General features: G+C 32.8%; 2 protein-coding genes across 3 annotated transcripts; both read right to left on the bottom strand.

The window, feature by feature from the left end:
* Positions 1-423: 423 nt before the first annotated feature.
* Positions 424-4,663, bottom strand: LOC123889015 (probable serine/threonine-protein kinase At1g01540). Of its 2 annotated transcripts, XM_045938188.1 has the most exons (7): positions 3,628-4,663; positions 2,387-2,491; positions 2,147-2,269; positions 1,886-2,056; positions 1,604-1,733; positions 1,113-1,322; positions 424-821 (listed from the first exon to the last, which is right to left on the bottom strand). In XM_045938188.1, exons 1-7 carry the CDS (start codon positions 4,215-4,217, stop codon positions 666-668), a joined length of 1,485 nt encoding a protein of 494 aa, XP_045794144.1. In that variant the 5' UTR covers positions 4,218-4,663; the 3' UTR covers positions 424-665. The 2 variants fall into 2 exon arrangements, with proteins under 2 accessions (XP_045794144.1, XP_045794143.1); XM_045938187.1 differs by having other exon boundaries at positions 2,147-2,491; positions 3,628-4,630.
* A 6,716-nt stretch (positions 4,664-11,379) lies between these two features.
* On the bottom strand, positions 11,380-18,875 carry LOC123889838 (CAAX prenyl protease 1 homolog). The gene is made up of 14 exons (XM_045939343.1): positions 18,764-18,875; positions 17,129-17,276; positions 16,888-16,972; positions 16,709-16,804; positions 15,973-16,038; positions 15,712-15,810; positions 15,388-15,501; positions 14,156-14,266; positions 13,948-14,010; positions 12,959-13,051; positions 12,554-12,667; positions 12,001-12,072; positions 11,845-11,910; positions 11,380-11,741 (listed from the first exon to the last, which is right to left on the bottom strand). The coding sequence occupies exons 1-14, from the start codon at positions 18,792-18,794 to the stop codon at positions 11,628-11,630; spliced, it is 1,272 nt and encodes a 423-aa protein (XP_045795299.1). The 5' UTR covers positions 18,795-18,875; the 3' UTR covers positions 11,380-11,627.
* Positions 18,876-21,611: the final 2,736 nt, after the last annotated feature.

The raw sequence follows: 21,611 nt of genomic DNA, 5'->3' as shown, positions 1-21,611 counted from the left end.
AAAACTAGTTTCGCAGTTGTGCATAGACGATACTTGATTTATACTAAAAAGAGAAGAAAAAAAAAATTGATTCTAAGTCTTCCAAATACATGTGTAAACTGTAAAGATCATAAACGACCTATCTTTAGATTGGACCAATATTTAATGCTAAAACCAAAGTGTATTAATTAAAGGGAACTGATTCTATTTTGTGAACACTTTGAAAAAAAATGTCACTTTTCCTTTTATTATTTATTTATCCAACATTGTTTAGGTATTACTGAATGAAAGAAATGAGAACAAAAACTAGAAGAAAAGAAAGTGTTTTAACACTAATGAAGGTGTCATTATTTCATATCCAATTGATACAAAATGAAAGATATAAATTATATTCAAACACATTATTGAATAACATCAAATAACTAAACTAAAACAAAAAGCTAATTGTCATAAACATTTTTTTATTTTACAATAACAACTCACAGTATACATTTGAATATGAATCCCAAATTGGGGTTGGTAACAACAGGGGTAAAATTTGTGTAATGAGACAAACAAATAAACAGATACTCCTTTCATTTTTTTATAAATTGAGATAAAAATAAATAAGGGCAAACTACTAAAGATAAAAAATAAATAAATAAAAAACTAAAATACATAATTCTATTTAATTTATCACACTATGTTCATCTCCCCCTAGTAGACTGATAATTATTTCTAGCACTACCATGTTCAGTTTCAACACTTATACCTTCATCTGTTCTCTTATCCAAATTTGAGTCCTCGTGCTCTTGTTGAAAATCATGAAGGGATCGCGAAGACTCTCCTCCAGTTTTGCGATCCTATAAACAAATGGAGAAAAGAAAAGTTCGGTGAGTATCAGATTATATGATTAAATCAAGAATTTAATTGATATACACCGTCAGGGTAGACACTTTTTACACTGTCAACCAAGCATATATTGCTACACCATTAAAAATGTTTGACTTTAATCATAACTAACTTAAAAGTCATATAAAACATGATTTGTGATGGTTGACAGTGTAAAAAAGTTTACGCATCATAATATATCAAAATTAAACTGTGATATCAGTCTTGATTGCGTTTAGTCAAGTAATGTAAAAAGAACATACATTATGGAATAACAGGTCGTCTGCCTCGAGCATGTGAATGACATGTCCCATTTTAGGCCTCTTTGTTGCATCAGGATCAACACACCGAAGAGCAATTAATAGAGCACGTTTGAGAGCCTTTGAAGATGGCATCTCAGGTAGCTTAGGATCGACTACTTCCTCAGCTTTTCGATTACCAACCATAGTCTTCAACCACTCTATTAAATTAACCTATAATCAAACCAACACACATTGTTAACCCAAAAAAGAGAGAGAAGACAACATTGGCTATGTGTGATAGCAACTGTGCCTAAACCTATGCAGCACCGACACTTCAAATATCAAATTGAAAGCGCATTTGGTGGTATCTGACACTAACACGACACCGACTATGATGTGGTTACATTCAATAATCAACATTTTCTCAAATTATTATCAGTGTCAGTGTCGTGTCTGATGTTTGTGTGTTAGTGCTTTGTAGATCTAAACTATTATTAGTGATAGTCTCTAACCTCTCCTTGTGGTCTACCATAATCAACAGGACTTCTCCCAGTAATTATCTCCATGATAAGTATCCCAAAGCTATAAACATCACTCTTCTCGGTAAGCATTCCCGTGCAGGCATATTCTGGTGCAACATAACTACAGAAGAAGCAAGATATATATAGAAGTGAATCACTATCTTTTGACCTTTCAAACACATAAGAAGGTGAAAGTAATATTGATTATGCATACACACTGCAAGTAATATAGGAACGAAAAACAAGGAAATTACTTAGCCTAATCATACTAACCCAAATGTCCCCATTACTCGAGTCGTGACATAACTATTCTCAGAATTCAAAAGCTTGGCAAGCCCGAAATCAGAAACCTTGGAGTTCCATTGGCGATCGAGGAGGATGTTGCTTGATTTCACATCTCGGTGAACAACCTTAGGTTCAAGACCTTCGTGAAGATAGGCCAATCTGAGAAGATACAAAATAAAATACAGTGACCAAGACATTCTTGAATCGACATGAATTGCAATTAGTTTAGAAAAATCATAAATATTATACCCTCTTGCTGTTCCTAATATAACGTTCATGCGTATTTCCCATGTCAAAGGGCTAACAGGTCCAACATCCCCATGCAACCACTGTTCTAAATTGCCATTGTCCACATATTCATACACAAGCATCCTGCAAAACAATAATACTATACATAATCCTAATCTTAAATCTAAATTCAAAACAAACAAAATTTGTAGCCTCGATTTATTTTTCTTTTGTTTATAAGAAGAAAAAAAATATAAGTACCTGTAGGCCCCTTCAACACAATATCCAAGCAACCTAACAAGATTTTTGTGCCGTACTCGACCAATTGCTTCTACCTCGACTTTGAATTCTTTTTCAGCTTGGCCCCTGAGAAGAAGTTAAACATGAAGACGAAGTACTTATTTCTAGGAAAAAGACAATACAAAACTGGGACCAAGGAACCTTCACTAACAGCAACTTGAAGTAACTAAAAAGTAAAAAATACTGAAATCAAATTCAATAATACTACATGAGAGTGCAGAATTCCAGACAAGTTCTTACAAAAAGCTGAAAAGAAAATTGATTATTTTCCTCACATGCATTGAGTGAGCCCCCACTTAAATGATAACTCCTAAGTATGCAAGATAAGGATATCACCAAAAAAACAAAGTTAAAAAGTGGACACACTAGTTGAAGTAAAATGAAAATACTGGCCTACATAAAAAGGTTTATATTGCTGCCTAATCCTTATGCTGCACAGTATATATGTGGCTGGTTGCATACAGGAAAATAATTGAAGACTTAAAGACAACAAGGAACAATTATATGCCTTAAATCATTTAAATTATAGAAGATGCAATTAACATACAAACATCCAGTTGCATTTCGTCACATTATGTGTTGAGTTTTTCGAACCAAACAAAACAAATAAAAAACCATTTATTTAGTCCTTCCCCGGAACAATTATTTGGATGCTCAAAGGAGAATTATTGAAGACTTGAATATTACAAGGAATAATTATATTTCTTAAATCATTTAATTATAGAAGATGCGGTTTAATAGGCATACTCAGATAGTGAAAACATTGTTCGCACAAACATTTTCACACACAACCAATCGTTAGTTAGTTCAGTGATGATTGACGCTGAACTTGGTAGGGAGGACCACGGTTCAACCTCCGCAACTGCGATCGGGAGTGGGTTGAACCAATCAGTCATCACACATCACACAACAGGAAATTATCACAGCTATGAACCAAACAAATAACAGTAAATGACACAGACTCAAAATCAAACTCAAACTCAAACACAGAAACATGTAATCAATACAATAGTCAACTAAATTAGACAGTTCATTTTTTAGAGATTTCTAACAACACTCCAAAATCCAAGCATAAGCAAAACTCAAAACTTTCAACACAAACTATACATAGAAGAAAAAGTCCAAAATCATATAAAATTCAACTACACAAACAAAACACAATTAAAAACAAAAATGAAAATTTTGAAAAAAAGAACACATACTTGTTATTCAAGAGATTTTTGACAGCAACTTTAGTACCATCAGTGAGAACACCATGATAAACAATTCCATAACCACCTTCACCAAGAACATTCTCTGGACACAATCCACCAGTAGCATCTTCAAGCTCTCTCAAAGTATACCATCTTCCCCATCCAAGATGTGATACTTCAGGTCCAATTCCACCAACACTACCACTTCCAAAAGACGACGTCGTTTCACACCCACTTCCAACTGTTCCTTTACTCTCACCACTTGAAACCCTATCTGACTTAACAACCACACGGTGTTCTTGTCTTCCAATATCCACGTGGATCTCCGGTACTTTCGCCGGAGCTGGTCGCCGGAGCATGTGGGGTCCTGGAATATGCACGATCTCTTGGATTTCTTTAGCTGGAGTAGCTCCGGTGATTTTGTAGTCGTCGGTACGGCGGTGGCGCCGGCGAGAAACTACACAAAGGGAGATTAAGAAGAGGATGAAGACGATTACAACGCCGATTAAGATTCCGATTACAACCCATAAACGGAGACCGAAGATCGATGTGTGTTTGGAGAGCTGTGTGTTGATGAAAGCTCCGTCGAAGATCGACATTGTTGTACACTCAGAGTAGCTTTCTATGAAATGGGTCGCCGGAAAATTCAAAAAAGTTAGGTTCTTTTGTTGAATGAGTATCTTGGAGTGAGGTTGTAGAAACTGGGTCGTGGTGGTTTTGCCGCAACTATGATAAGAAAAGATGATTTTCCGGCGAACGATGATCTAATCTAACAGTAAGATTCTAAAAACTGAGTCGCATTGATTTCGCCGGAAATATAGAGTTTATTTAGCCGGAGAACGTGTTGGGTAGTTATGAGGTTGAAATGCAGAGGAAACAGTGGAAGAGAAAGAATGAAAAAATGGAACAGAGAGAGAGAGAGAGAAGATAAAAGGATTATTATTAAGGTTTTAAGGCAGCCAGCAAGGAGTGTTGAGATGTTGTGTTGTGTTCTGTCTGTAACGTTCTGTTCCTTGTTTTCTTTCTCAATTCTCACTTCATAAATACTTCCCCAAAATAAAGTGTATTTTCATTATATTTTTTAATAACTGAAAAATAAAAATAAATGTTAGTTGATCTAGTGGTAATTAGCGCTAGATTTGGTAAGGAGAGATTACAGTTCGATCTTCCACAACTGTAATTGAAAGAGAGTTTGAACCACTTGATGCCAGAACTGACACCTGGATCATATTAGGCGTGTAATAATTCAGATAACTGGTTGTGGAAAAAAAATATAAAAATAAATGTTAGGTTTTGTTCCGAAAAAATCGTGATTAGAAAATAAATTATTTTAGTTTATAACATATAAGTTAATCGATCAAATTTGTAGTGTTTGATAACACTAATAGGGGAATTAACTTATTTAAATTTTTTAAAATGAGATGTCATAGATTGAGTAAAAAAAAATGACATAGATAAAATCAGAAGAAAAAAAATTTATAAATTATAAGTTAATAAAAATAAGCTATAAACTCACGAGAAAAAAAAATTACCAAACATGTTTTTTTTTTTTCATTATGCACTTATGAGCTAAGTTGTATGTGATAAGCTCAAAAGTTGTCTTTGCTAAATAGAGTTCTTGAGAATGAGATGTTGTTTGATTTGTTTTGACTAATATTTTTAGAATATATATATATATATATTAAAAGAATTTGTTAATAGGTAATTACAAATATTAATGCTCAAAGTTAGGGAGTATGTGTTTTTGATCGGGCCTTCAGCCCAACAATTGGAAAAATCATCCTCTTAACGGTCGAGCACAACCCAAACATAGTATGTCAAAGATCGTGCGTCTCTGCCCAACGGATACAGTATCTTGCATACTCTGTAACGTCTGACATCGCAGTGATGGGCATTTACTGTCCATCAAAGCTCCACATATCTATGGTTAATGCTACGGTGGACCACCACCTTCACAAGTGGTCCACCGTTGACAAGTGATTTACCGAATACGAATTTTACAAAATTAACCGTTGGATTGAAAGTTTATATATATCATATAGATCATCTATAGAAAAATTAAAAATCATTTGATATATTATTGAGACTCATGAATATTTAGTAATGAAAAGGATGGGAAAATTCCAATGAGATGTGAAAGAGAAAGAAAAGAAACAGACAGAATGGAATTAGTAACGTTCAAATTCAGAATTGTTGAATCCGGCAGCGTGCCATGGTAACGTTTGGAAGCATCTCATGCTACGTTATTGGTTTCGTTGAAAAATACTACTATCATTAAATTAAATTTTTATTTTATTTTATTTGTATTTGTTGGATGAGGCGCGGGGTATATAACTTCTCGGATTTTATAAATATTATTTTTTCCGTTTTAAATTATAAGTTACTTTGTATAAAATTAAAAACTTAGTTTGACAAAAATGTTTATAAACTTACATTATACAATTCAATCTTTTTTTGAGTTTATCGTTATTTTGTATGACATTAATTTAGAGTTGAGTACGACTTGAAGTGTGAAGTTGCAACATATACTCTTAAAAGAAAGAAATTATTGTACTGTTTTTTAGCCAAAATAAAATCCTCGCAACTTTGAATATCTAAATTAAAGATTGGAGAGTGCTCCTACTATGCTTGCAAATGCTTTGTTTGGGAATCTCCTTCTCTAGGGAGTAATTGTTTTTATGCTTTTCAAAAAGATATATTATACTTTGAGAACCAAGTAATATAATATATCAAACTAATAATGTTAATCAAACTTTATCATTGCAATCTTTTAAAAATATATTTTAAAAATTATCTCCAACAATTATTGTATATTCACTAACTTATACAATTATTATTGTATATAAAACAATTGCCCTACAAAGAATATTTTCTATTTAGTGAAAAAATTAATTACTATTTTCGATCATTTTTATAAGAAATAATTGAATTAATAAAAGTTACTGTATCTAATTTATAATGTAATTCAGTCAATTTTTGTTGATTAAATTATCTCTTATAAACGAATCAGAGAGAACGAAATTGAAATCTCATTTTGTTTCTATGCATGCCTATGATATGAGTGACAAAAAAGATACTTAGATCATAAACTTCCTCCCATTATTTCCCTTATTATTACTGGAAAACGTGGCAAAATTACTGAATGGGAAATGGATAATCTGAGAACCAATATATTGGTGACTTCGTCAAGAAGAATAGTATATACTTTTTGGTTTTCTTTTGGGCTAAGAATGCATGATAGGGTAAAGGAAAAAAATAACAATATGATTGTAAACACTTGCTATTCTGTCACTGAAAAATATAAAGTAACTAAGAATCTTAATAAACCACTAATATCATATGTAATGATAAAATAAAGCACTTAGCATATTAATATATGACCACCATGAAAAGGCATTTTGTTTTGTTGTTTTGTGTATAGACAGTTGGCATTTCTTAAAGTATATGGGTTGAGTCTTGTTTACTCTATTTCATTACTTTTACCTAAATTTCTAAGTTAGTTATGACTTAAATCATTGGATAGAAAGTAGGATATATATGGATCCGTTGATATTTTAATTATTATTGCAACTACATTATTCATATAGTAAAATTTGACTTAAGTGCATATCACCAAGGGCCTCATCAGGCATTTGGTTGGACAAAAATAATGCTAGTAGCAAAAGAAGACAAAAATGGAAGAAGTAGGGAACAAATAAGTGATGTAGGGCAGGTCTTTTGGGTTGAATTTGTGATAGACTTATTTATGTTGTTGCTGTTTTATATGCAGACTAAAAAAAATAATTGTCTAAGTGTGACAAGTTTTTCACTATCTATATAGCGTGTGTTTGGTTCTGCGGCGGAGAGAATTGATTTTGGCAGAATTGATTCTGTAAAATTGATTCTGGCCAAAATTGATTTTAAGCTGAAGTGGTTTATGTTTGGATATATTCATGAAAAAGTGAGTTGAACAAAAAATTTGAGTATAAAAATCAATTCTAGAATCAGAAGCTACGATTTCTAGCTTCAAGTAGAATCAATTCTGGAGGCAGAATCAATTCTACTTTTGAGAAACCAAACAAGTCAGAATCAATTCTACACGTCCAGAATCAATTCTGGATGCTCCAGAATTGAAACCAAACATACACATAAATTTGTTTTTATTATTAGATTAATAAGTCTTATAATTTGATCAATATGTCACATCTCATTGATTAAATGGTGAGATTTATTGATTTAATGGTGAAAACAAATTTATGCATGGCGAAAGACTTATCTCACTTGTAGACCATAGACTTGGCAAAAATCCTCACCTTGATGAAGAAATGTTCTAAAGGGATGTATTTAAAATAGAATGCTTATTCTTAATATTTATATTTAGTAACTTTTTCTACAAGGAATTATTGTTAGAATATTTTCTAATATTATGTGGGCTGCAATCAATTGTGGGTTTTGGTTTTAATAAAAACGGGTTGATGTTGTTGTGATCCATTTGATGATGCTTAAGCCCGATAATTGTGATCAATAATAATGGGCTTGAACACTAATTCTGATTTGTGTAGAAACAAAGTGTAAGCCCAACTCTAGAGTCCATGATGGGTGGTACTAGGGTTGTGATCTTATATAAGATTGGCTAGGTCCCCTTTGCCGTCACGTACAAACACAGTAAGCTCATTTGTGGTTTTACCCATCAAAGACCTCAAAGACCGGAGCAAGTGATAGGCAAAGGAAGACCTTGTCTAATATATCGATGTTTTCGATATTGGCGCGCTTCCGGTAACGATGGTTTGTGATTATGATTATCAAGTAAGTGTGTTCTAATTTCAATCAAATAATACTATAATAGTGATTAACCGATATTATCTGGACGTGCCAAATTGAATCCATAAGTTTAGGAAATAAATAAGCTGACAAACATATCAAAAAGGTAAAATATTAGCAAGGCAAATTCAGTCTAATATTTCCCCAATATTTCAACGCATTCCCCATTCGTATTTTTCAAATACTTCTCACACAATATGACCGAAAAATCAGAATTTGAATGCAAATATCATTGCATAAACGTTACCTTCTATACTCCAACACCAATATTTAGCAAGAAAATCATGAACCAAAAGCCACCAAAATAAAAAATATTTTACATAATTATCATACTTATCAAGTTATCATGATGGCATATATAGTCTGGTGCACAAGAGTTGATTTTATCCAAGATCAACAACAAACAAAGTAATAAATAAATTAATCTTTCAAAACAAACTTTCAATTGGTTTTACCATAATCAGTTAAACACCAATCGGTTAATGGAACAAAAAAAAAAAAAAAAAAAAAAAAACCAATCAAAATCTTGAATTTGAAACCAAACTGAAATTGCCATACATAAAATTCAAAATATTATAGATGAGTATATTGAAAATCAAATTGACCTATACAGGCACAATAGAATGTTGTCGATCAGTATATTAAAGGGTGGATTAGAAAAGTAAACCCTTAATCAAAGTTCAAAATAAAATCACATTCTTTCCTATTGCAGCTCCAATTACACATACATAAGTTTTACTGAGATGATTCTCCAAGCTTATAGGTCAGGAGATTTCAGCAGATGAGGCAAAACCTCGTCACAATAATTAATAATAATAAATCAACAATCAATTTGATTTTAACTTCAAAATTCCACATAAAATAAATTTAAATTGTGGTTCATGTATAAGCCGAAAACATGATGATTCCAAAGATATTCATCATGCACACAATTAGTTTAAAGATATTCATCGATGCAGCTATCACATATAAATAAATCCCTTTTAGATGGCCAAGACCTTGAATTAAAATTATAGCCAACACAAAACCAAATATTATAAAATTGGCAGCTTACACAGAACCAATGTGATAGCTAAGGCATATATATAAAAGATAAAATTAAGCTAAAAGGCTATCGGGAAGAATAAACCCACTAATAGGACAGTTTGCAAAACTTGGAACAGACACAAATTTGGGGTCTCACTTTAATCCCAATAATGATCAATTATCACAAATTTCTTTCAAAAAAAAGAAAATTGACTACATAGGAATTTCGATTGAAACACAATATTAAAGGGTAATTCCACATTAACTTAACAATTAGTATGCACTTTATGCGGTAAAATTGATTTGATATTTTGAGACTCCAAAAGAAATAGTTTGTATCACAACCTAACCAGGATTACCAGCATGTATGAACCACAACCAATAAAATAATCGAAAACGCCATCTCTTTATGCATATGCGGTTTAACTACATTCTTTCCTTAGGAAAATATTTGAAAACAAATTATCAATACATATTTTTCGAATGTCAAAATCGACGTATTTGGTGGTATTTGTAACTATGGAAGGTATTGTATCAATAACGATATAATTGCCGCCATGATTCGATATCATTTAACTTTTGTTGGATGGAGTCTTAATTAGATGTTGCATCTTGGGATCTTTGTGGCCACGTTAAAATATGTTATCAACCCGAGAGTCGTTTTTCAAAATGTTTTATTCAAATTAAATATACACAATTGATTTTGCCCAAGTGGGAGAATGTTAGAATATTTTCTAATATTATGTGGGCTGCAATCAATTGTGGGTTTTGGTTTTAATAAAAACGGGTTGATGTTGTTGTGATCCATTTGATGATGCTTAAGCCCGATAATTGTGATCAATAATAATGGGCTTGAACACTAATTCTGATTTGTGTAGAAACAAAGTGTAAGCCCAACTCTAGAGTCCATGATGGGTGGTACTAGGGTTGTGATCTTATATAAGATTGGCTAGGTCCCCTTTGCCGTCACGTACAAACACAGTAAGCTCATTTGTGGTTTTACCCATCAAAGACCTCAAAGACCGGAGCAAGTGATAGGCAAAGGAAGACCTTGTCTAATATATCGATGTTTTCGATATTGGCGCGCTTCCGGTAACGATGGTTTGTGATTATGATTATCAAGTAAGTGTGTTCTAATTTCATATAATATATTGATCTCTAATTGTTAATTATTACAATTATAGTATCTGATTTTTATAGAGGTCCAAAGATCACCATACTAATATACGTATGACAAAGAGAGAACGAAAATTGCTTTTTAGTCCCCTTGTTGCTATTAAACCCCCAAAATACCCCTAATTTTGATTTTGGACAAAGAGTGATTCGGATTCTACAATCCGAAATGAATTTCACTTTGGAATTAATATTTCAAAAACGTGTAACTTCGTTTCATAACTTTCAAATTGCTCATGAAGGAGAACACCTACTATATATATAATAAGCACACCCTGTTAAATATTCTCAAATATTTAGAGATTTCAAGAGTAATGAATAGAATCATAAAACTTAAGGGTAACGGCACCCAGAAGGACTTTCATACAAAAGGCTTAAGAGGCTGGTCAACCAACATTACCATTACTTTTATGCACAGCTTATAAACTTTACATATTTATTTAACAATTGTTTTCACTATAAAAATAAACAACATAATGTATAAAATTTTAAACTTTTTAAATTAAAAAGAAACCAACATATTGTTACGCTTTTATCAAACCTTCAAATTTTATTATAAAGTAAGTAATTTCAAATTTTATATTGGTTTTAAAAACTGTTGAGTTTAAATAATTGATCCATTTAATGTTAATTAAAAAATAATTACATTAAAAGAACTTAAATTGTTACTTAAAAAACAAATGAATGTTTGTGGAGTTGTAATTGAAAAGTTTTCATATCAAATTCAAAAACCCAATCAAGGTTAACCACACACCCCAAGAGTTAAGTAATCCATGATATTAATGTATAGTAAGAGGATTTAAAAGACAAGCTTAAACATAGTACCACTCCTATTATAAAGTCACTAATTGTAGTAGCATATAGTCCTATGAAGCCTAATAAGGTGTGTGAGAAACAAGCAACTGGAGAACAAAAATCCATATCACCGTTGAGATATTAATAGCACTCAAATCATTTGCATGTTGCAGTACAATGAATTTTGGCTACACTTCATCTATAAGTTGCTTGAACTAGTCTGACTTATCTGGTATGTCAAGTGCAGCCAATCTTTCAACAAGGGGAGGGTGAGAATAGTGATAAGCAGAATACCATGGATCTGTATTCATAGCTGACAGATTCTCCTCCTGAAAGAACAGCGCACAGTAAGTAATGTTAATACAGTCGGATCAAACTAAATCAAACCAAGAAAATGATAGTATAGGCAAGGCATAGATGTTGAAATGTTACCTGTAGTCTCACAAGACCAGCTCGTAGCGAAGTAGAATATCCAAGCTTCTTAGCAAATCCATCAGCCTGCATAGGATGATACAGATAAACAAAGTCAAATGGAGATGGCAAATGCAAACGCATGGGAGAAAAGGAAAAGAAGCAAAGGATTGTAACCTGAAATTCAAATGATCTGCTCACAAGGTTCAGACCGAAGCTGACTAGTTGCTGGAGTGGGATTACAGTATGCTGCAAATAAATTCAGGGGAAAGAGTGTTAATGGTTTTGAAAACTATGGAGGTTTAAATTTAGAGCCTCCTGCAAACTGCATAAATAAAACACTCCTAGTGTCCTTCATGAAACTAGTGTTTTATGTTATTAACTATTATTAAAGCTACCCAATATCAAGAATTCATAGTTACATTGTAATAAAGCATTTGGCTATGTAGATTTGTATTACACACCAGATTTTTATTAACTATGAAAGGGAGGGCAAACAAACAAAAGGCATCTTCTTAACAAGCTTATTCTTTGCACCATTAGATTTTGTATGCTTAAACATTAGATAAATCATGTCAACAAAAAAAAAAAAAAAAAATCAGCCGAATGTTAACACAAAAAATTGACAGTATTTCTCAGTCATGCTATGACAAGATGTATATTGAAATAAAAATCAGGCAAACAAGTTTTCCTTTCATAACGATGGAAAGATCAACGTGTTAAAAAGCACCTGAAATAGGATGAGTCCAATAAGGACTGGTTGTGTATCAAACCCAAAACTTTGGAACAGATCAGTTGAATTTCGCACTAACGTGTATCCTCCAAATTGCAAGAGTGTAAGAATCTACATCAGATTTTAAGAAAAACATGGTGAGACGAACATCAATAAATCAAAGCACGTGATTAAACAGAATGTCATAGTCAAATATTGCAATGCCTTTTCCTTTTAACATTAACTCTACTTGACATGATGAAAACTGGAGCAAATCTGTGTGTTTGACAGAGGGAAAAAAAAGAAGGGACTAACATCTTTTAATAAATTGATATTTTAAGATTACCCAAATGAAGCATACATTTGGTTTTCTAAAAGAGCTCTACAGAGGAACTTTCAATTCAGGAATGGTAGTACACAAACCTGCATAGCGATGAAGGTGTACACAGTATGGTTGAGCTTCCAGTGTCCAAGCTCATGAGCAATAACAGCAACGATTTCCTCATCATTTTTGCACTGCATAGCATCATTTGATAACGTAAAGATAAAACATATATAAAACTATTATAACCACAACTCTCACATAGAGCATTTGATATGGACACTAAACGAATAACATATATTGTAATGCTACTGAACATTTATATAAACTGAAAAATTATGATAGTTAATTTTTTGTCCTAAAGAAATCCAAAAAAATTGCAAAGGAGGACTCCTTTATGCCACAGATAATAGCAAAAGAGGATGGAATTGCAATAGTTTCCTGGAAAAGAACCCATATTTTATATTAGATTTTACCTTGGTAATACTTTGATTGCTCTACTCTTATATATTTAAAGAGAAGCATTGCATATAAGAATCAATAAATATGTATCGGAAAGCAATAGACAAGACAGCATTATATGTGATTCACATTTAATGTGATATTCATTGATTTAGGAGAGTAAACTTCCAGATAGGTATGGAACAACAAATTTGGACACCAAATTTAAATTATTGATAAGCTTCAAGTGAAGTATTTTTCAAAACAACCCTATCGTAGACTTCAAAATGGGAGTGATAAATAAACGTATTCATCTGACAAGATTTGGCAGAAGGACAATACAACATTCATAAAGAATCAACCCACTTGGGTTGGTGCATTGGTATTGGCTTGGGACCTGGGAGTGTGCTCCTCTTGAGGTCTGAGGTTCGATTCTCTTTGGTGCCAATTTGGGTGGGCTAATTAATTTAGCTTATTTAAAAAAAACATTCATAAAGAATCATTCAAGAATTTTTCGATTAGCAAGAGCTGGATAAAAATATAAAGAGCAAGAACTTCATAAAAATAAAACTCTCCTAAAACTCAAACACAATATAATAGTCTGAAAGATGAAACAACTGTCTAGACTCTAGAGGTAGTATTTTCTAACCTGTTGAACTAGTGTGTCATAAAGCACAATCCTCTTGTTCTTGAAGAATCCATACATATAGGCCTGCAAAGTATTTATAAAAATGGACAAACGAAGAAGAATAAACATTAAAGTTAAGATTGTAGATTAAAGTATAAATATGAATCATATGTCATAGCATTAAGTGTAACTATTGGATACAAATTTACAGGAGTTTAATATTCCTTACATTGCTGTGACTTGATCTTGTGGATCCATCAACAACAAACAACTTCTTCAATGGAAAGTTGAGGGAGGAAGCAAGTTTCTCAATTTTCTCCCTGAGTGTACCATCTGGAAGCTGGTTGCCAGAATACCATATGAGGGAATAGATAAGAAATCAAATCAACAGATGCATTAATGTCCCTGAGGTTTGCACTCATTACAGTTACACCCTCTTTGTTTCAAAAATTACACTCAACTCTGTTAACTTCATGTGACTTTTTTCTTTAGTTTTTTTTTATAAATAAAACAGAGTAAAAGACTCTCGTGCCTTCTCTCTAGGATGCATCTTTTAAACCAAGACAACCTCTTCCTCATTAAGGTCAAGGTCTAACTCCTCCCTCGCACTCATTTTTGCTGCCTGGGCCTGCCTCCTTCAACTCAACATCTCCCAGAACCTCCCTAACCCACTATCCCAAATTCCCTCCCTCAGCTGCTTTGACATCTCGTGGAACAATCTACAGCAGAGAAATTTCCGATACAAAGAGGCATGTGCTCTGTTAGATGAACCAGACCCACATCATCTACCCAAATATGTGATGAAAGTTTCCCAGTAACAAGCACAAAACAGAATTTCAAAATCAAGCACCAGCATTCCATCGCAAACACCCACTCCAATCAACACCAGCAGGTCGCTGTCTTTCCTTTGCCAATACTGAGTTGTATGCCATCAAGCCAAAGTACTGCTGCCTGTTCTTGACTCCCTCCTTATGGATATCAAAACACCTTTCCAATCAAACTAGATCCCTTACCACAAGCCAAGTGTGCCATAGTACTCAAACTCCTAATAAGTATCATTCCTAATCTCACAATTCAAAACACAAGCTTCCCATAACCTCCAATCTCATGAGTCAAGACTCAAGACCATTGATCCCAAATTGGTAAACCTACCAGCCAAAACAAACCCCACCTAAACAAAACGGAAACCCTTGGCAATGGATGAGAGGCTGAGAGTGAGATTGTCTGGTGTATTTTTTTATGATGGACTAAATTAGGCATCCCACTCAATGACCAAGTGTTCGTAACAACTTCTATGTTATGGTAGTGTGTGAGTGCAATTATTCAATCAAAGAGGGTTGAGTGTAAATTGGCACTAACTTCGAAGGAGCTTAATGTAATAAACTCAATAACAAATTAAACAAATATACATGCATATTATATATAATTTGTCAAAAATATTGGAAGTCCAGAAATTCTTACAGGAGTGAACTTATTGAAGAGTGGGGCTATTAGAATTGGATAAATGGTCAGCATCACAAGAGAAAGACCAAACATGAAGGCCCAAAGATAGATGGCCAAGTATGGACCTCCTTTCTGCAAAAATTCAAATGAACATTAAAAAGAGAAAACAGAGACTCCATGATGGCGAATAAAGTGAAATACAGACATATAAGGTACATAACAGAAAGTAGTAAACATCACCATCAAATGTAACTCTCAATCAAGAAGAGCTACGAAAGCCAAATCTGATTATTTAAAGCAAGTTTTTAAGTGACAGTTATTTTCGAAAGTGCAAGATTTTACCTGTACTATTACAATGATTGCAGCCACAATTGGAGGACCAATTATTATGGAAAGAAAAATTCCTTTTATCATGTCTCTGAAGAATAACCATGGTGTTTGCTGTAGGATAGATGATAACAATGTAAGGATGCAAAGAAATATGAATTTACAACAGATAAACTTATCAGAAAATTTGAGAAATCAAATCAAAGTCAAAAGTAGTGAAGAAGAAAGGTAGATGAAATAATAGGTATATGACTGATTTGAAGGAAGGATGTGAACCTTATTAAAACCATGACGGGCCTCAATCACAAAAGTTGAGTACAGAGAAAAAGGCAAATCAGTTGTCTGCACAAAAGATAGAAGAGCACAATAAATTTCATTGAAATGAAGATGTTAAGATTGATAATGATTTCCGATGCACTTGCCACAAGCGCCAGAAAACTAGCATATACCTCTGATCCTCCGAAACCAAAATGCAGTAAAACAGGTAATCTCCATTATATATTATAGATCCTCTTAGATTTTGAGTTAGGCATAAAAGCTAACTCAAGGGGTCAAAAATGCTCATGCTTTATAACAAGTTACAACTACTTAAACTATATCTCTATCCGACGTGGGATCAAATTATCAAAAGACACCAGATCACACCTAAGATTGGATATCAGGAGCATGGATAATTGTGGTGGTCCAAAATCAGAGATCTCAACACTCTCACTTATGCTAGACATCTAGGGCATCAACAAAAGTGGGTGGTCAAATAACAAATTTAAATAGGCTTTGATGTCATCTTAGAATTTGTGCTAAACTTAACTGAACCCCAAAAGATAGTTAAGGGGAGACGACTGTCATGCTCTATATGGGCTACTTCAACTATATCTTTAGTCGATTTAAGATCTCAACGCCACCCTCATGCCCAGAACTGGATATTGGAAATGTAGCTCAATAACAATAACATAGATCTTAACAAACCCAAAGTTACTTTAGTTTCTAACAATAAGAAATGTCAAACATGTACCTGTGACAAGATCATCAAACCAGCTAAAAAGGCAAGGGTATGAAGTATTTCATTTTCTGAATTGAGACCGGCTAGTGTCACTAAACCTTCTGATTTCTGCAATCAATAAACATCAAATAGCAATTTTACATTGGGAACATATGAGTTCATACTTCATAAACACTGCACCAAATCCTTACCTTCCAAAACCAGGGCAATACTTTAAAGTACAACATCGTAGCGTCTGTCACGATTGTCACAAACGCGTGAACAAAATGGAAGTGGCTGAAAAAAATACAGAAATGGTCATGTGTACGACTGCTAATAAGAAAGACAGTAACAGAAATTTTCAATTGTCAGAAAATTCCTAGAAGCCACTTTCAGATTACAATATGCTACCATCATCCAATGAAAGAAATTCATATGCGACAAAGAACAAACCTCTTATCAAGACTATAGGCTCTAGATTTCTCAAATTTCTCTTGGCTTATTACTCCTTCTAAAGACTTTGGAAGAGTAGGAAGTTTGTGTGCCGCGTGTTGTCGCAAATCCAAGTAAGATTCAAAAATGTACATCAATATCATAAACCCTGAAAAGGGATTAGAATAAAACAGGAAACAGTTAAATCCTATATTTTATTTTCAATATTTCACCTGTGGAAAACTAAAAAAGGAGTACATGAAAGAAAACAACATTGGAGTCAAAACTCAGTCAAATCAATGACACAACAAATACTTCAAAATAAGAATAGTGCTGAAACTGGATAGAAGAGAAGAGACGGATTGGTTGTAGGATCCAGTGAATCTCTGCAACAGCAAGCATTAAGATGCATTACATTTACAGTTGGGCTTTAAGATTTGAGCAGCTGCTCTTTGTAATATTCATATTATCCGTTTCACTTTTGCCTGTTGGTGTAAGCCTATAGTTTTCTATATAATATCAACCCACAATAAAATTCTTGTCTATTGCATACATGGTTTACAACAGATTATTATTGCCATAACTTACAAAATTACCACAAGAAAACTGCTATGGAACATTGAAGCATAGCCAAATATGTTCCGCATCCATCCATCGAATAAAGACTGCTCATGGATTTGTTCATACAACCAAACCCAGCATTTCATTGGAGGGGTCAAACTAGCTATTAATTAAAAATCCCAATAAATAAACTGCACAAGACCATGCAACTAATAAATTTAGCCCGATGACCATGAAGACTTAAGTAATGTTTGGATGGAGGGTTTTAGAGGGTTTTGGAGGGCAAAGTCTATATTTTAGTATATATTTGAGATTTTAAAAAGTAAAAGAATAACTTGATAGATGATCATATAATATTTCAATCGCCCTTTAATTTTGAAAACATTTTATAGCCCTCACCTTTTCTCCAAAATCCTCCATCCAAACATACCCTTAAGCATAAAAAACAACAACCACCAACACCTTTTCGATAAGGTGAATTCAGCTATCAAGAAAAACCATCTATAAGGATGGAACATTTAAATCCAAATCCCTACTGATAATTTGGTTCCATAGTTCTTAATCAAAATCTCTCGATCTAAAGCAAAGACACAGACACTAGACACGACACGGATATTGACTCGTCAACACCAATAATAATTTGAGAAAATGACATAATTTATAGCTCTCAATGGCAACAGCCACCGCAACAGATTTTCCAATTTAAAAACCCTATTTCCAACTTTAGGTTTCTTCATTTCAATTTATACTTAATTAACTATTAAGAAAAGACAGTCAGTGTATTAAATTTGGGCAACCAAAGGGGTTTCCATTTTGAAATAAAACTCCAATCATATACAATAACAAAAACATAAATGCATATTGCTCGATGTTAGTTTGATTTCAATTCCAACCCTATTAAGAAAAGACAATCAGTGTAATAAAAGGGGTGAAATTTGATGAAGAACCCAGAATTAAGAAGCTAGCTAAACCCTAAAGTCATAGCAAAACGTTATATTTCGTAGAAAGAGAGAAACTTTGTTGGCAAATAGAATGAAATGAATTGAGTGGGAAAAGAAAAGGAAAGAAATAAAAGAATGAAATGAAGGTGATTACCAACAACAGCTTCCATGTAGGGAAACGCCATGGCTGACAGAGTCGGTGATGAACCAACCTTAGCTAAGCACCAAACCGAGAGAGTGAGAAATCACAAATTACAATTTTTGAGAGACAGAGTCACTTATATATATATATATAAGATGGATGGATAGAATTAATTTAATATTTGGTCCATTTTATATTAAAAATTTGAAGTTAATTTTAGTCTAATATTTCGTTAAATTTTGTAAATTTTTTACATGATGCTCTGTTGGACAGTCTATGTATTCAACTCTATTACTCATGAGGATAATTTAAACCGAAATTTAACTAAAAGTATTAATTTGAAATCTTTTAAACGTAAGAAATCAAATTAAAATTTAAAATAAACATAAAAGATCAAACATGCAATTTGTTGGGTTGATGAAGAAAATAGAGGAAATAAAAGAAGAGAAATTTAATTCCTAAGAAAAATAAGCCGATGCAATTTAATTAGTTGTCATGGTGAAATAGTTTTGAGTGAAAATTCATTTTAATCTTTAAGAAAAATTGCAAAACTCGATTTAGTCTCTAAGAAAATAAAAGCAATTTTTAATCCCAGAGAAAAATAAGCCGATATAATTTAGTCCTACCTTATTTTGACTTGTTCGGTTGATCAACAAAAAATAGAAGAAATAAAAGAAGAGAAATTTAACTAACAACCGTAACAATAAAAAAAAAAGTTAAATAAATATAAGTTGTGTTGTTTTCTTTTCTCATTCTCACAAAAACACTTTCTTGGATTCTTGTTTCTTCTCTCCTCTTAAAAGACATAGTAAATGAATCATTATGCCCTTTTTGATAAATAATGTTATGTTAACTTTAACCTCATTGTTAATTTTTTTTATCAAGTAATCTAATAGTTAAAAATTCACCTCTTGAGATGAATAAGCGAAAGACCTCGGATTTGAATCTCGATCCTGCATATACAAAAGTGAGATGATATGACAAATTAGTGAATTTTTATTCAATGTTCGTGTAAAACTGTTGTACGGTCCATATCTTTAAATCCTAACAAATATATTAATATATTGTATTTAAAGTTTAATTTCTTTATAAAATCAAAACAATTATATGTACAAAAAAAAACAATTATATAATAATTGCTTTTAAAATTATCTTTTTCTTTTAAATAATTGCTTTTCAAAAATATATACTATAAAATTTAGAATAAAGAAGAAAAAGTTAAGGAAAAATTAAGAATTGTGCAATTGTATTTAAAGAAGGATATTAATTTTTATATCATTTTTTTCGTAATAAAATTTTAGGGCGAATACATAGTGTCACAGTTCAAGAAAGAAAAAAATTTGGTTTCTTTTGGTTTTTAACCCTCTGATTTTTAGGGAAGAGGACCTAATAATTCAGAGTTCAGCTATGAAATAAGTAAAGTCTGGCCAAGAATTATTCCTACTGGGAATCGAACTCGAGTTCTCTAGGACGAACTGATACCACACTTCACCAACTTATAAACTGTTTGTGCAGATCTCAAAAACCAAAACCAATTGCAGAATTTCTCCAAAGTGACAGTGTAAAATGCATGCCACCTGCTAATAGGAACATTCTATCCAATTACAAAATTACATATATAAATAGATAAATAGATAAAACAAAACTAAATAATATTCCAACAAGAAGGCATACATACTACATTCTATCCAATTACAAAATTACATATATAAATAGATAAAACAAAACTAAATAATATTCCAACAAGAAGGCATAGCCCCCCACATCAGTATACACAGTTAGCACCAAAGGGGATTCGTCTAACTATTTGAGAAGACCAAATTATTGTTCCTTCCCTCCCTCCCAGCAGATAAACCTAGACAAAGACAACCACTTGATTCGCTCCGCCACCTCCAAGACATTGGCGACTTTTCCGTTAAAGAATCATTTTGAGTTCCAATTCCAACCAGATACATCAAAACATTGTTAACATAATTAAATGTGAAACCTTCTTACTCTAATATGTGAATACATCAAACTGATTTTCAATGGCACTGCCGTATCCCATATTAGAGTATATGGATAGTAGAGTGAAATGTATTGAGCAGACAGAAAATCTGCATTGTAGTCTGCAGAAAAACTTTGTCCAAATAGCAGCTGATAGAAGCCTTTCATCGAGAAACCTATACTTTCATCTGGAACCCACTTATACGCGTCTTTCATGCCCTCCCTCAACTGAACTGCAGCCAGCTCATCAGCCAAAATCGACACGAGTATTTCTTCTTCTCCGGATAGAATTTGTTGCCAATGCCACTGCCAATTTAGCAGACCATCTACCCGATCAGATTTATGCACTACTGTAACTTCTTTGTCCGCGGCCAAATTGATAAGGAGAATGTAGAAGAAGTTGACTGACTGAAAAGGAGAAGCTATCCATAAAGAGAATTCTGTTTCAGACTGTGAAAAACTGGAACAAATAAATTGTCTTTACTGTTATCAGTTTGAAGCAAATGAAAAATTAAGTTCGTCAGCTGCAAAGAAACTTCCTTGTTGTATATATCCCTTTTCATTTGAGTTTTTAAGCTTCATGTGTTGGCATTCTTGTTTTGTAAAATAAATTGAAAATAAGTAAGTATATATGATTGACCCGAGACAATCCTTTACTTAAATCGATTTTGTTTTTACTAGACTTAAATTGATTTTCTTTTTCTAGGGAAGAGTCGTGTTGTCGATTCTTACATTGCAACACTATAATTATTCATAGAGAAAACAAAGATTTCTCAGTCTAAATACCTTTACGATTAACGCGATATGCTTACAAGTATTGACATAAGATTTGAGTTCAAATATGAGTAGTCAAGACTCAAGAATGTAAATTGTA

This window comes from Trifolium pratense, linkage group LG6, assembly GCF_020283565.1.
Source record: "Trifolium pratense cultivar HEN17-A07 linkage group LG6, ARS_RC_1.1, whole genome shotgun sequence".
Classification (NCBI taxonomy): Eukaryota; Viridiplantae; Streptophyta; class Magnoliopsida; order Fabales; family Fabaceae; genus Trifolium; species Trifolium pratense.
The sequence above is the reverse complement of the archived record's forward strand: the minus strand, read 5'-3'. Positions and strand labels throughout refer to the sequence as shown.

What these genes read in the sequence shown, in the direction of transcription:
- LOC123889015 (XM_045938187.1), bottom strand. Translation starts at nt 4,217, where the DNA reads ATGTCGATCTTCGACGGAGCTTTCATCAACACACAGCTCTCCAAACAC. An exon ending in AAAAATCTCTTGAATAACAA is followed by an intron (nt 2,492 to 3,627) that starts GTATGTGTTCTT and finishes ACTTCTTCTCAG; the next exon opens with GGGCCAAGCTGAAAAAGAAT. An exon ending in ATGGTAGACCACAAGGAGAG is followed by an intron (nt 1,323 to 1,603) that starts GTTAGAGACTAT and finishes GTTTGATTATAG; the next exon opens with GTTAATTTAATAGAGTGGTT.
- LOC123889838 (XM_045939343.1), bottom strand. Translation starts at nt 18,794, where the DNA reads ATGGCGTTTCCCTACATGGAAGCTGTTGTTG. An exon ending in TATTGCCCTGGTTTTGGAAG is followed by an intron (nt 16,805 to 16,887) that starts GTAAGGATTTGG and finishes TATTGATTGCAG; the next exon opens with AAATCAGAAGGTTTAGTGAC. An exon ending in GCAGATCATTTGAATTTCAG is followed by an intron (nt 11,911 to 12,000) that starts GTTACAATCCTT and finishes CATCCTATGCAG; the next exon opens with GCTGATGGATTTGCTAAGAA.